Source organism: Battus philenor, unplaced genomic scaffold (assembly GCF_028537555.1).
Source record: "Battus philenor isolate CCGP_79_NKW_IND1 unplaced genomic scaffold, ilBatPhil1.0.hap1 SCAF_26, whole genome shotgun sequence".
NCBI lineage: Eukaryota > Metazoa > Arthropoda > Insecta > Lepidoptera > Papilionidae > Battus > Battus philenor.
The window spans coordinates 2,561,000-2,577,295 of record NW_027181689.1 but is presented as its reverse complement, the minus strand read 5'-3'; the positions used below and the strand labels follow the sequence as shown (position 1 = coordinate 2,577,295).

The 16,296-nt window shown below is 35.4% G+C and overlaps 2 protein-coding genes across 7 annotated transcripts in view; one reads left to right on the top strand and one right to left on the bottom strand.

Moving 5' to 3' along the window:
* Nucleotides 1–34: 34 nt before the first annotated feature.
* Nucleotides 35–16,140, top strand: LOC137925175 (trypsin CFT-1-like). 2 transcript variants are annotated; one of them, XM_068768570.1, is made up of 9 exons: nt 35–103; nt 4,432–4,541; nt 4,918–5,003; nt 7,164–7,228; nt 8,574–8,773; nt 10,028–10,187; nt 12,242–12,393; nt 13,631–13,699; nt 15,874–16,140. In XM_068768570.1, the coding sequence occupies exons 1-9, from the start codon at nt 67–69 to the stop codon at nt 15,898–15,900; spliced, it is 906 nt and encodes a 301-aa protein (XP_068624671.1). In that variant the 5' UTR covers nt 35–66; the 3' UTR covers nt 15,901–16,140. The 2 variants fall into 2 exon arrangements, with proteins under 2 accessions (XP_068624671.1, XP_068624672.1); XM_068768571.1 differs by having other exon boundaries at nt 15,832–15,902.
* Nucleotides 14,441–16,296, bottom strand: part of Wnk (Wnk kinase) — a 93,583-nt gene continuing 91,727 nt past the window's right edge. For all 5 annotated transcript variants that reach the window (XM_068768565.1, XM_068768569.1, XM_068768568.1 and 2 more), the window contains 2 exons: nt 15,889–16,084; nt 14,441–14,590 (listed from right to left, as the gene is read on the bottom strand). In XM_068768565.1, coding sequence (XP_068624666.1) covers nt 14,538–14,590; nt 15,889–16,084 — 249 coding nt within the window. In that variant the 3' untranslated portion in view covers nt 14,441–14,537. The remainder of the gene's footprint in view (nt 14,591–15,888; nt 16,085–16,296) is intronic.

Here is a 16,296-nt window from a genome sequence, read left to right as displayed (position 1 = left end):
ACTTTGATAACGATAATGCTATCTGTCGATAAGGAAGTGATCGGGCGTCCGCGACGCGCGACGGACATGTGGTTGCTCTTGCTGGCCGCAGGCCTCGCGCCTTGTGAGTAAACTACGTGATAACCCTCAATTTATTTAATCCGAATTTAATTTTAAAATTCCCCTCTACCTAAAATAAGTTGTAATTTACTTTAAAATACCTTCAGATTTCATCCACTCATAAATATACCTAATACATAATCAATACATATATATATGCAAAATAATTATATTGTGTTAGGGAGCATTAACTTTAAAAGTCTGTAGGCAGCGCGACATGAACGGGGTCAACTTTTATTGAGTGAGGTGTCTAACCAATAGATTTTTTGGTAACGTCTTAAAATTTACTTTACTTTCTATCTGTAACCTATTATAATGTTAGTAGTAACATTTAGTTGACTCCTAATTTAACAACGCTATTATTTTGTACATATATGATTACCTATATCTATAAGTCTTTCAGAGAATATTTAATGGAATCAGGCGTTACCTTGCGGAAGTCCATCCTAAGTAAGAAAAGGACCAATATTTAGCCACTTCCGCAAATGCAATGCAATGCAAACATGTGTACTGTACTGTGTAATATACATTCGTTACAACATTTGTTAAAAGAAGTTTTGTGGTGTCAAGTCATAAGCTAGAAGTTTCCTCGTACTTGAGATCACTTTTCTCGTCCCTCTCTCTCTCTCTCTTTCCTTTTATATTAATATTACAGAACAATTATTTATGGAGCAACTTGAACTTGTATTTTAGCTCATGTGTATTGCTGGTGTACCCGAACAGATAAATAAATTATTAATTCAACCGTAGCATCGTCCACTACCCTCTAAAAGATAAAGTTTTACAATAGGACCTCGTATGAAGCAGTATGTGTGAAGTATATTTCTTTATCTACGATGAAACAATACCAATTGGTTATTTTAACATGTGTAACACTGCCACGTATTTTATAAGTGTTTATACAACTGTTATAAGTTCCCCTCTGACTTGAACGACTATTATTAGCCAATACTCTCTAGGTTTTTAACAATACACCAAAGTGATCTTACCACAACACCTGTTCTTAGGGCGCGGCCGCCCGCTCCCTAGCCGCAAACAGCGTGGCCGAACCAAGGTTGGATCGGGATACATCCCAGGTTCGCCTGTGGTCCACGCTGTCATTCCAAGCTGCATACACAACATCAACATTACACAGCTCTACTCGGGTAGAGCGGTTTACTACGTGCAAACGTCATCGTACAACTGTAACGCGTCTGTCCAGCTTTTGTTTTATTTTAAGTCCACAGACCCTTCTGCTTCGTGAACTCAGTTCCAACGAATCCAAGCGAGCAAACAAAAGTGATCGTATAGCTTGTTTTATAAAGTACCAGTATAGTATCATTAGAAAGTACTACAAATTTATTTACAAAAATAACCGATACGTAAACTATTCATCTGTCACAATAATTTCATGGCTTCGGATAACAAAGATTACATTATTTAAGAACCAGTATAAAGAAATAAGGCTTTGTTTTCTATTTGTGTAAAATATCAACTGATTGTTCCTCGTTCTGCCCTCTCGATCACATCTGAATAGTAATGCTAAACTTGTCAAATGACAGCCTAAGCAGAAGTCCGTTAGGGTCAGTAACTCCTTGGAGAGTTCGTCTAAACTTCGCGTCTGCAACCATAAACACCGTAATATCTAATAGATTCAGGCGTTACTTTGCGGAAGTCCATCCTAAGGAAGAAAGGGACTAATATATAGCTACTTCCGCTATCGCTTCCGCTAGCGGAAGTAGCTATATATTAGTCCCCTTCTTACATAAACACCGTAAATCTATAAATGGCAATGAGTAAATAGCATACATCCATAATTAGAAACAAAAAGCAATCTATATTTAAGTAGTGCGTCTTCTTCTTCTTCCTTCCCTTTTCCCTTTATTTGGGGTCGGGTCTCCTTATCAATTTGTGCCAGGCTACTCTATCCTGGTTTGTCTCTGCATCAAGTTGAAGGATTTCCAGTTCCTCTCCGATATTAGACCACCACGTAGCTTTTGGACGCCCTCTCCCTTTTGGGAAATCTGGGAGGCTTAAGGCAGTTTTTACCACGTGGTCGTGGTGGTTTTTTTACCATCTGGTTTTCGTTGAATGTGGCCATACCATCGCAATCTATTTTCCTGTAATTTGCTGGGGATTTTAAATTTAAGTAGTGCGTTATAATATAAAAAAACACGTCGCTAAACAAAGGATTTGTAATGGACTATTAATACTTTTATCGTGTAATCCGAAGGCGTCAACCGAAGAAGTGGGTTATTTATTATCTGTTTAAATATTTCTTTGGTATGGAACTCAAATAAAAAAAAGAAATCGTTTATCATACTATTATTTTATATAAACGCTTTGAAAAATTATGCGAATTTTTTTTGATAACATTTATACGAATTGTTTTTATTTACTATGGCAATTTACATTCAAATTATAATTACGAAGTAATTAAAAAATACATTTTATTAGTATTCAGGTATACACTTATTGTTATAAACAGATTACCGTGTAAAAAAAATTACTAAAATTAAGTATGTATTTTTCTTAATAATAAAACAAAATTCAAAATTACAGTTTTGCAAACCGTATTTTAAACTACATGACGTAAATAATGAGTAAGCTTATATCAAGGATATAACACAATAATCGATGCACTGTGTACTTACAAATGCAATTTAGACAAAAGCACCGATAAATAGTTAAACAATAGATAATGTATATTATGAATGTAATGCGGAATCATAAATTATCTATAAAACCGACACTATGAAGTAAGCCTTTGGAAATATAGTTATTCTAAATTCATTTATTTAGTTTTGCAATATCCATCATATTGCAAACGTAAATAAATAAAGTTTTTTTGGGCGTTTCATTTGGCAAATATTTTATTCCTAATTCTAATTTATAAACGAGAACCATAATGTTTTTCAGGTATCGTATAATTAACTTCTACACCTATCCCCCGATTTACACAGTAGATACATTCCTGAGAAAACCGTGTAAATCGAAAAGCTTGCAGAAAATGCATAATTTAAGAGTCGAATAATAGATTAGTAAAGCTAGCTTTAAACAAGTTTTAAGTTTATTATAAGAAATAGGTGTACTCGTGTATAAAGTGAAATATGTTACACTGTTTTTTTTTCTATTGGAATACGAGAGGCCAATAAATTTTGATATTGTAGGGTCTGCAGAGACAAATAGAAAACCCTAATTAATTTTAGTATGTATTAATCCAAAATTTTTATATTGCTGTTTCTTAATATTGTAGGATTCTTAGTGCCTGTAGGTAATGACAACACAAAGTCCAATAATGCTGTTAGCTTTTACAGCTTCATTGGTAATAGGTTCACGGAACGGAAGGGTCCGTGACCTAGCAAAATAATTTTTACTGCGTTATCGTACTCCAGATGCACGATGACGCTCACACGAAGGTGGCAGCTCTACGCATGTAGGTATATGGTGTACTGTGTGGCTTGGGATGGCAGCGTGAACCACTCCGTAATCTGAGGGAGGATACGGATTCTACCTTGGTACGCCTACACTGTTCGCGGGTAGAGCGTGGGAGATCGCCCCAGAAACGGATCGTGCGGTCGTGAATTATTCAAATTCCGCTATATTTATATCAATTTTTGAGACCACGAAAACAATATTCAATTAATTAAAATTGTCAACCAATAAAGGCGAGACCTGTAGACTGCTCTCTTTCGCCCAACGTAAATATAGAGCACTCGTATGGGATTCCCCTAATCGATGCGCCGCTGACGATGACGTGTAGCTCCTTTAATATCTTATCATTACGTTATGTTTTATTTCTCAGATATTATTATTTCAGATATTGATTTTTCAATAGGATGTTCACACAATTGACAACAAATGATATATATCCATCTTGAAAGCCTTTTTTTATAGCCCCCGCTATTGGGGACGTATCGTTCCACCCCCTGTTTATTTGGAAACAGGGATTTGTTGGAGCAATAATTTTTTCGTTTGTTCTTTTAATTAATAATCACTTTTATCTTCATCCATTCTTTATCATTTATACTTTACATTGTGTTCATTTTCATATATTCCTTTTTACAATTACCTTTTATCCTATCCTCAGACATTACTTAGGTTTATTTTATTATTCACTATATATTTCACATTATTATTACTATTTATATCACAGTTTTACAGATTAATTATTACATTATATAATTACTATTATTTTAAAGCCTTTACATCTATACCAATCACACTATATATTTCTTTCGTCTATATATAATAAAATAATTTATATAAATATGTATGTATTATATACGAAGGGGAATAGTCGATAAATGAGTCGAAGTCTACCTTCTATTCAAACCGATGGCTCTTCATCAGGTTTAGCTGAACAGGTGAACGTAAACATGGCCGCGCTGAACAGCAGCGTGGGCAGTAGGATCATTGGCGGCAGCCCGACAGTCATAGAGAAGCACCCTTATACAGTGCAGGTAAGAAAGATAACAAACTTCATGAATGCAAAGCATGTAGTTATTCATTTATTTCTACATTTATCACTTCAAACTTCGTTGGAAAACTTAAATTTGCCCAACGATCCATGAAGATTACCCTTGGGGATTTCTTTACCAGATCAAATCAAGAACGAGGACATTCATAGACGAACGAAAATAACAGGACCGTCACATGGCGCGCAGAACATATAGTCTCTGTGGACCTTTTTTTAAATTATGATATATTACGAGCCGACCTCTTGCCAGCTTCCGGCATACGACGTAAGGCGTGAAAAATCTATTATGATGAGGATGTGGAAATATTGGTAATACTATAGTAAATAATAATATCTTCAATAATATTTTTTACCTACAGATCATGTTCGGGACCCAGCTGACATGCGGCGGGTCCCTCATAACGAAACGTCACGTGCTGTCCGCGGCGCACTGCTTCGTTGATGAGTACGTTGCCATGTCTAACTAACCTAAGGCTTCTTTAGTATACTACCCGGCAGTTAAATTGGCACATCGGGTAGGAGAGTAAGGCTTACAAACAAAAATCAGCTGGGTTCGGTTTTGTTGAGCGCTGTCTTTATCCCATAATACTCTTACACCTTCGTAATTGCGATGGACAAAGATAACACTACAAAACCGAACCAAACCGAATATTTCGGTCTTATTTGCGAAATTAAACTCCAGGTTTCGTCTAAATATTCTAACGAGATTTTGAGTCGTACTAGTTTTTTTTTTTAATAAAAATGTAAGTTTTCAGTAGCTATAAAGGTTAAGAAATATTATATAAACAATACGTAGGTTTAAATTTCTTGTGTTAAGACATCTTTTAAGACAATTTTTCTTTTGTTTGGGAGAAGCGGGGTAGGGACATGATTATGTTGGGCGTGTTACTACTAAAACCCTCTCAATGCGAACTTTTATTCATATAGTCTCTAGATGTCCTATTTTAGATAGCCTGTCTATGACTTAACATAGTGCACACTGCTTGTGGCTCTGGTGGTACTATTACGTCGATCAGACTGACGATGCCGTCTGAGAATGCAAGTGGGAGTTTTTAGGCTCCGAAGGCCCTGTTTTACTAGGGAACACCATTCTCCGAAGGACATTTGGTGATAAGTAGGCCAAGAGGGCGCGGTCGATTACAAACTGCTGTTAAGTGTCATTTTATCTTATTTACGTGACCGCGTTGTAATATCACATGCTTGTTTATAATAATTATTGCGGTATAAACGCATCAAATAACGCTTGATACAGGAAGCTTCTTACCGGTCTTATTAAATATTTATGAGAATGGATCTATGTCCACTAGTGGACATCCTACCGCTAAAATAATAACACAAATTACATATTTTGTAATGCTTACTCGATTGTTAAAAATATTTTTTGTTGATATAGAAAAGTTTTGTGACTTGTATTAGAAATATAAATAGTATAGATATGGGCGTCATCCGGTAAGTATGCATGTAACGGGTTAAGCGACGTATGGACAAAATCGAGGTTCATGCTAAGCGTAATCTGCGCACTACCAAAACGACTAACACTACAGACGGACAGATTTTTCGAAGCGCCGGAACATTCAGATCATCCAAATTTCTCCAGATATTGTTACGCTGTCAGTCAAATATAAGAAAAATGTCCAAAAGTATGTCAAAAATAATAGTGATAATGAAGCTAGTAATGCTGACAACGCGCTTTTTAAATACACTACTGAGGTGACTTTCTCCGTCAAATAGGATAATTATTATTAATAATACATTTAAAAAACTTTTAAGTTAAACGGTTTTTTGATATCCATATTGTGGTGGTTGTGGAAAAATATGTACCTATTCCGCCATATTGGAACGGCGTCCATCTTGAATTTTAAATTTTGACATAATCATCGTGTTTTACTAGTGTAGCCCTTTCATTTGATACCCATATTGAGGGGATTAAGGAAAAATATGTAATCCGCCATTTTGTATCGGCGGCCATCTTAGATTTATAATGTTATTGATTTTATTATATTGTATTGTCATCTAAATTAAATGTGTGTACCAAATTTCAGATCAACATGATAACGGGAAGGTGCTTAAATTTCAATTTCTAATTTTGACCGAAACAAATAAATTGCGTACGGGTCGAACTAAATAAAACCGTTTAAAAAAGCATCAAATCATCTGATCAATCATCAAAATCATCAATCATCAATCTCATCTGCTGTCAGTTAATGCATTATGTATCCTATTGCAAAAACAATGGTTTCAAAAATAATAACTAACGTAATGATAATAAAGTATGCAATTCGGATTACTATTTATTACAAATAAATATTGTTCACTATCTGAACCAGACTTCACCGCCGGAAGTTATTGGCCGGTAGAATTCTTAACATTTATTAACTAAATTCATAACATTTCATAGTTAACACTTTATACAGGGTGGAAGGAAAACGGTATTGAAGCTTAAAAACTTTTTGCTGAAAATAATTAACTCTTTTAAAGCTTTTACATCTATAACCAATCATCCTGTATAAACGTGACTATATTTATAGATAGATTACTATACTGATGAAAATTAAATCAACTTGAAACGCAAATAATTATTGCGAATGTTCGTTCTTCTTTACAGGAAGGGTACTGTTTTTAACCCGAAAAATTTTAGAGTACGCGTTGGTGCAACTTTTTTGAACACAGGTAAGACTTCATGTTTTCATTCAACAATCGCTATTTTAATCTAGTGTGTTTAAAATTATGGTTAAGCGACCTTTAGGGAATAAATTCCTACAAAAACGTGTATGTTCATATGATGTGGGAACCCACCACGGGTATTTTCCCGAGTTGGATTACAACCCACAGTTTCTAGAAATACGACGCAACGTGTGTATTACCGTAAGAAAATTGTGAGCCCTTTGCCTGATTTCACCTTGGTAACATTTAACTTTAACTGGTCAATTTACACAAGGCTTTTTAATAAAATGTAAATAAAATTTTACATACCATTTTCTTAAAGGCAAGACTATAATGAAGTCCGACTACATGTCAACTATACTCGGCTGGCTTGTATGTACAGAAACATCATTGACGTCGCGCCTAGCTCCGCGCCGTATTGGATCAGATCGTTCCTAATTATTCGACGCGTGAAAGTGACCAATTTAAAACGGCTTTACAGTTTCTTTACAAATCCTTCCTTCTTCGTGACCCAATAACATTGCAATACATCCTTTATATTTTATAGGATGGTTTGATAGTATGAGGCTTTTTAGTTAGGTGCTTGCGGAATAATAATCGTCGGCATGGTTCAGTTTGGCACCACTTCTAGTTCTACGTCTATGTTATCAAGGTACTTCGCACGCATATACTTATTCGGGACTTCTTTGTTGCCACTTGAATCTTTTGTCACCATAGCATCTTTTTTTAGCTTGACGTGACGTGAAATAGTGATGTCTTTAAGAATTTCTGGAGTGAAGACCACGGACTGGCAAACGAAACTTAGGTTGTCGATTTAAAAGATAGACATACGACCTCGTTAAGATTGTCGGAAGTTGCTGGGTGTCAATCGCTTTCAACCTGTTTTATTGAAAATCTATGGGGGCAGCATATGATTTTTTTAATGGGTCCTGTTTCTCGTCTCTTTCTTTCATCCTTCATATTTTCTTTCTCTTTTTTATTTTCACTACTCACATTATCACATTCGCAACTTATTTTTACATTGCAATCATGCTTCATCCACCCTTCACCACACATTCCGCAACTCTACGTTTTTCATTTTTACATTATTACTTTTTTATTATTTTTTCTTTTAATTTTTTATTACGTAAAATCTTTTTTGTTCATTACAAGCTTTGTACAGTTCAAATTTTTCTTTATTATACTAGTCACAATGTTCGCCAATATTATATTTCATTGTACCTATATTTTATTCCGATTTATTCAATTTTAGTCGTCTACTGTTAGACATAGTCTGCCTCATAGGTTTCTAAAAGGACCTTGGAAGCGGCCTGCATTCAGATTATGGTAATTAACAATGCTTGTACACTAGGTGGTACTGTCCATTCCGTGTCGACGGTGATCGTACACGAGCGGTACAATCGGCCGGTGCGCGACAACGACGTGGCGGTGGTGGTACTATCCACTAGCGTGACCATCTCCGGGAGTGTTAATACCACTGCCATACCACCACCCGGGGCTGCGCTGCCTGATGGCGCTACCTTGGTTCACATCGGTTGGGGTCGCACTGATGTAAGTATGATGAAGATGACGAACGGCGTACCTTTTGATACGCCGTACAATTCACAGAACACTTTACAACAGGCGTGAACAACCTTTTTAAGTAATGGGTCAATTTTTTTTTTTTTTTGGCTGAATACACGCACATAAAGCAAAACATATTAATAATTTACAAAACTTTGTTTATAATTAACATTATGATTAAAAAAGCAAAAAAAGTAGAGATTTAAAGTACAAATTTTAATGCAAAATATAAAAACGTGTAAGTAAAAGACAGAAAAACAAACAGAAAAACGCTATTACTTCAAATTTGTAATGAGAAGTTTGGCACTCTTTTTTTTTCAATGCACGCTGATTAATATAAATTAAAATTGATGGGGGTAGCCACACGTGCGCAGCTTTCTTATCGTCATTCAATTTTGATCGAAGGTTATTTTTAAATAAAAATAATTAATTCATATTTTTATATAATAAATTATATAAAAAATTGATAAGAGATAATCAATTCATTATGGTCAATTTTATAAATCCTTGGCGTACCGCATAAGCATGTTTATCGGGCCGCAAGCGGCACGCGGGCCGGATGTTTCTCATCCCTGCTTTATTTTAATACAAGATAATTACAAGCTATAAAGGAGTGAATATTTGAAGAGACAAGTTATGTCTCTGAAATATGTTACTTTAAATTATTTATTCCATTGTATTAAGACAAGACAATAACTTCTGGGAGTACAGTCTGTAGTAGGAAAGTAAACAATAATTTATTTTAATATATTACAATACTAATTTTGAAAACTCTTTTTCTTACTATATCATTACCTTATCCATTTTTTCTGAAAATATTGATTTTTTAATCGGTTTACCATATAATTGGCAGTAAAGGCAAGCAAACTATATCGCTTCAATCTTTATTTAAAACATACACTTGTAAGTTAACCAGTTAGATCAAGAACGGTTGGACTAATTTTTATGTTTTTTGTGTCTTTGAATTTATTTGATAAATTAAAAAAAATATATTTACACAGGATAATCAGTATAAAAAATGTTATTCATACAAATTAAAAATTTAACTATAAAAACACCAGCCGTGGAAAATAACTAATAATTATGTGTAAACTTGAAATTACGAATCTGTACATTTATTTACTGTAAAGCAAAACAAAATTCGTCCGGATAGGTAGATTTTTATAAACATATCTCTGTCGATGACATAGTATGAGTTTAATGTAAAATTGAAAGAATATGACCAGTGACATATATCTACAGCCTTCAGTATCGCAAGCCTCACACGTGCTCAATGAGGTGGAGGTGTACAAGGTGAACAGGAGCATCTGTCAGCAACGATATCTCGCGCTGCAGACCGTTACCGGCGAACCCTACCCTGTTACCGGCAACATGATCTGCGCAGGAGTACTCGATGTGGGGGGTAAGGTGCCTTCTCTATTTCTTATCTTTTTTTTTTTGTTGGGGACCTCTCGTTCCCCTATCTCGTGTGGGACAGGGACTTTTTATTTTCTAGTAATTTATTCATATTTTTTATTATTATCATCCTTCTCTTTCATGTATCATATTATCTGTCGTACTGTTTCTTTCATTCTACAATTTTCCCAGTCTATCTCTTTCATTCCATTAGCCATACATCCATCCTCAACCACTACATTCTAGGTTTCCTTACTATTTTATTTTGCAACATTACATTTATTGTTCAAATATTTAACACATATTTTCTTTATAATTATCATATTATATTATACTGTTTATTGCACTATTTTTGGTACTACTTTATTTAATTTATTTCTATATTTTAGTGTTTGCTTTAATTTTTTTATTCATATTTAAGTCTATTTGAGTCTATTACTGTGTTTTATTTTTACCTATTTCATTTATCACCACCTTCCTGCAGTTGCTGAGGAAGCATTCTCTCTCCCCTTCTTCTTGCATGATGGCCGAGATACTCTTTTCCTCTATATTTTTGCCCATCCGGCATTCGGAATCTGCGCGCAGTCTTCCGAACGCCGGACAGTGGGCCATAAGGTGGACCACGGTCTGGCCCACGCCCGGTTCACAGAAGCACGAGGGGTCCTCCTTGAGCTTGAACCTGTGAAGGTACTCAGAGAACCCCCCGTGACCCGTGAAGAGCTGGGCCAAGACCGTATCCATCTCGACGCTGCGGAGCACGCGATAGGCTGCTGAAAGGCTCTATTTCTTATCATGAGAAATATAATGGGCATTGCTTTTCTGATGCGCTTCGTAGAACATTGTAAAGCCAATATAATAGTTATTACCATTTCGGAAGTGACTTTGCAGGGTTTCATCGGATAGCATTTTAAACAGATTTTCGGAATATACCCTTCATCCTTTGTGAGGTGATCTTAATTTTAACAAATGTAAAAGATGTTCTATCAAAAAGGATCCGATCCGCATCCACGGAGTGATTCGTGTACAACCTTTAAAAAATTACACTATTCGATGTGAAATATCTCGGTGTTGTAAACTACAGAGCCGGTTGCTTTGTAAAAGATGGTTATGAAACTCGTTGAGAAGTATTACCATGTATATATCGTTTTTCTTTATTGATACAAATTTAGGACATTTGCTCAAAAATATGAAAAGCAGAAGAGCAATTGTTTGTAGTAAACATCAGTACCGAGTAATGTGCAGTATTCGTTGTAATGTCATTGACCATTTTTTCTCTTACGACTGGCAATACTGACCGCAGGGATTTTCACTTTTACATTTAGATCTCTATTTTTTTTAGACTCTTTACATTTTGATCTCTAAATTTGTACTGACATATTTAATTAACGTGGTTGTCTGATTTAAATAACTATGACTTCACTATTATTAGTATTATTAAACACAAGTATTATTAATAACAGCTACCTACAGAACAAGAGTCTAATTTTTTTATCTTATAATATAAAATGGGTCCAATGTATGCTTACCAAGTTCTTAGTGATGAACTTTGAATTTTAGCAGTCTACTGGGTCGAGTCACGGAAGTTTATAATGTCCTATTTTTCAGTAGTTTTTTATCAGCTCGAATGTATACTAAAAATAATCAATGGTAGTAAATATTAAATGAAATGTTATCTATGAAAATAGATAAAAAAATTTATGGCACTGTTTTGTATGTCGATTGATTATTTTTGGCTTAATCGACACTGGCTTTTGGCAGTTGAGAAGGTGCATACGTACAGAGCAACCTCTTCTTCTTCCTTCCCTTTTCCCTTTATTTAGGGTCGGATCTCCTTATCAATTTACGCCAGGCTACTCTATCCTGGGTTGTCCCTGCATCAAGTTGAAGGGTTTCCAGTTCCTTTCTGATATTAGACCACCACGTAGCTTTTGGACGCCTGCTCCCTCTTGGGAATTCTGGGAGGCTTAAGGCACGTACAGAGCAACCTAATTTTAATATATTTTTAAAATAATGGCATCTCCAATCTAGATATTTTATAGTTTTTTTTGCGCGTGTACTTAGGCAAGGATTCGTGCCAGGGCGACAGCGGTGGTCCACTCATGTACAGGGACGTGGTGGTGGGCGTCACATCATGGGGCTACGGCTGCGGGCAGGCCTTGTTCCCCGGAGTCAGCGCCCGTGTTTCCGCCTACACGGACTGGATCAACACCACTGTCAGTACTTTCAGTTTTATTTTATAAGATTCTAAATCTAATCCCTCTTCGGTGGTAGAAGGTTTTATATCACCTACCTTATACTTAATTATCGTGAACTAAATGATGCTTTAACTAATAGATTGTCTCGATGCTAGATTATTTAAGACCTAGATTTATTTTTGACTCAAACGTTTAGCAAACCACACAGGGAGTCGAATTAGAAGAACTAATATCTCTGGTTATCATCAATATCAATGAATAAATACTTTTGTGATAAATTAATGTAAATTTTCGTCAAAAATGTATAAAATTAAAAATGAATCGCGAACTTGACTCCAGAAATATATATGCCTCTATGTAAATTTCTTACTTTACCTGTCACTGTAAAAATATTTGTCTGTGGCAAGAACTTATTCACAGCTTTTTAGCCGCTGGGATCTTGTGAACTTTCTCCATTTCTTTTTCCGTTAACTATGACCTTATATAAATAATAAGATTTTCAAAAAATGTCTATCACCATCAAATCAACCGATAGATGATCACTACAAGGCATAGATTTCACCAAACATCGTCATCATCACCGGTCTTTCTCTGCCCGCGTTCAGTTACGTCTTTTGACCTCTACTTTGTCGTTGGTCCACCTAGTGGCAGGCTGCACGTCGCGTCTGCTATTAACATCTATAATAGCTTTCTACTATTTTTTCTGCTATTCGAACAGAGGTGATACCATAAAATGCATCGTTTAACTTATTAGTTAAAAAATAACGTGCTAAGGATGCGTTTACATAAACACAAAGTCTCACAAACGCTCACAATTTTTAAACTTTGTTGTTTTTCTCAGTAAGGACAAGTACTATTATATATCTAGATTTTAATCTAGAACATTCATTGCAAGTATTTAATACGATTTATTTTAATTGTTTAATAATGTTTTTATCATATGTATCTCGTCTTTATAAATACAATTTTAATACGAACATTAGTTCGGCATTCCGAAGGCGCTGTACAGCGGTTTCTGAAGCCCAATACCACAGCAACAACGATGGATTTTGTTGTATATGTCTTATACTATATAGCGAAGGATAGCTCGCCTATCACCAGGAATTAGTCCTGTATATCTTCTCATCATTAAAAGCATTATCTACATATGTGGATATCCTTTATTTTCAAAATTAATCCTACTTGAGTAAGGTGGTGATCAATCCTTCGTTGGTGAAAAACACTTGCCTATACATTTGAGTTCATTCGTTTGCAGGTGGTGAGATACAATGACGGTTATCGAACGAGTGCTGGAGGCTTAACGCTGTACTTGTCGATCGCCTTGGTAAATAATTACTATTCATATTAATCTCTCTATTTTAGCGAAATATATTTCTTTTGCTTTGAAAACTTTACATTTCCTATAAACATTTTAAAATATAAGGAAATTATGTTAATTTTCTTACAAATGTAGAATCCAAACGGAAAAATCACTTGAATTTTCATATTTAGCTAGTCAACAGGCATTTAAAACTATTGACTTATGAATGTCTGTAAACGTGGCTACAATTCAATTATCGAACACATGTAGGCTTACTTCAATTGATTAATGTGAACACGGTTTTCTAATTAGATCAAGGGTTGTGGAAATTAGTGTGTAATATTTTATTTTGTGTACATATATTTTAATGTTAATAGCAGCTTCTTTAAATCATTAAAGAGAACTTATAACCTAACATTAAAATATATGTACATTGTTTATATACATGTATGTTTTGTACACTTATCTACTCATTAAGATAAGACCGCCCATTGTACTATTTTGTTTATTATTATGAAACTATTTAAATAAATCCTAGCGTGTATACTAAAGAATATCAAAAAAAATAAACAAAGAGAACGTTTACAGAGCTAGTTTTGATTTTTGAATGATGTAGTTCGTCAATTAAAAAATCAAGATCAGTCAGCCTGTGCTAACTGTTATAGATATAAGCCGCGCTATAGGTAAAATATATCTTAATAATTTATTTGATACTTTATCCTCCTCCTGTTTGAAGTTTGCGTAAATAAAAGAGTGCGGTGAGATATCACATATGAATATTTTATTTAGGAGTAATGATATAGATATAATATATGTTACATGGTACAATAAATATAAGGTACTTGGTGAGTTGCTACACATGTCATAACTGCGCGGCAGCACGCACCGACAGCAGCACCACCTGCCGGCACCACGCTGCAACACACACACAATATATTCATTAACTGTTAAACTCTGTGTTGGGCACTAATTGGTGTAACATAACTCCTGAAGATGCCGGGGGGGGGGATACGTGTTGAGAGGAATGCGCATTTGTCAGCGGGCTGGCTGTGCACTTTGTTGCACGACTACCACTGCATGTGCGGAAGTGGCTAAATGTTGGTCCTTTTCTTACTTAGGATGGATTACCGCAAGGTAATGCCTGATTCCATTAAATATTCATTAAGGTTACACACTGATAATAAAATGACATATATAAAAACAAATAGATTTGTAATAAATACTTCCACTGGACATTTGTGTGTGATCACCAAAACAATACCAGACTGTAGTTGTGTGCTATTCTCAGATCATGCGTTTCGAATCCACATAGGTTGATGTTGAGGATATCATTGTAATGATAAGTTTGGTTACAAATTAAAATTGTGCCCTTCGGGGTTCCCATGACGTACAAAAGTGATCACTACCAAGGTCAAATGTGCCCATAATTATAAAAGTGGTCTAACTCAATGCAAGCTTTTAAAACAATATTATCGTATGATATTCATACAAAATTTCATATTTATAATAAATTTCCCTTAATTAAGACTAATAAAATTATTAATTAAAATGACGCATAGTGACAAAATAAAATAATTTGTTCAAAAGCGATTTATTAAATATATAATCGTATATATTGTTGGTCTAATAGTTACTGGTGCCACTTATTTCTTTAAGATACGGACAAGAAGCGGTACAGTGTTTCAAAATCTTATACAATTCTTTTATTAATAAAGGCTCCACAGTTATTCACCAATGCCTGATACATACTTAATGCCATTATAAACTTAACGACCAACAATATTAAACTCTGGGAGTTAAGAATATCATCACCATGTCCAATAACATATTATATAAAGACGTCATCATTGCCCGTGGCGGCCCAGCCACACTCTGTAGCCAATGAAATCATTACTAATTAAAGTCAAGATAAAAGTGATTTAATTTGAGGAGCGTGGCTAGACCGGCAAATGATGTTTTACTATATCCTCCTTAACGTGAGATAATTTTTTGTCGAGTCTCCAGTGGATCTCAGGGGGTCCCCCTGAAACAAACCTACCCTCGACTAAACCTAAACCTAAAACCTCCCAATTCATGTGTAAAAAGTATTGTGGCAATAGTGGTCGGTAACATTAAGCTTTCGCGCTACATTTGTATAAATGTAACATTGTTCGCAGAAGAACGCTACACCTGTATAAATGTGCTGCCGATGTCCGCAGGTGTTGTTAGCTCACCTCTGTCAGTGAGCACGTCGTCTAGCAGCACGTCGGCCAGCAGCCCGCCGGCGGCCACGCGCGGCACGCAGCGCGCCCCCGCCCCCGCCGCCGCGGCCGGCACCATCTCCCCCTCCCGCCACGGCTGACCCTCTATCTCCACCGTCCGCCACTTACTCAGTTCCTCAGTCGCTGATGTGCTCTCCGCCTGCTCTGCCTAAAAGTGCAGTATAAATGCTTTTAATGAACAAATTTATTAAGTTATCGATACGTTATCTTGAGTTTATGTATCGTATAAGTAATACGTGTTATAAATTATATTTTTAATAATAAGAATGCATTTTATTTTTTGAAGAACATCCACTGTTAAACATGTACCTCTCTGGTAAATTTCCAATAGAACTGGTTGGCAGCGTACTATATCTAAAG

What these genes read in the sequence shown, in the direction of transcription:
- LOC137925175 (XM_068768570.1), top strand. Translation starts at nt 67, where the DNA reads ATGTGGTTGCTCTTGCTGGCCGCAGGCCTCGCGCCTT. An exon ending in GGCCGCAGGCCTCGCGCCTT is followed by an intron (nt 104 to 4,431) that starts GTGAGTAAACTA and finishes GCTCTTCATCAG; the next exon opens with GTTTAGCTGAACAGGTGAAC. An exon ending in TGCAACTTTTTTGAACACAG is followed by an intron (nt 7,229 to 8,573) that starts GTAAGACTTCAT and finishes CTTGTACACTAG; the next exon opens with GTGGTACTGTCCATTCCGTG.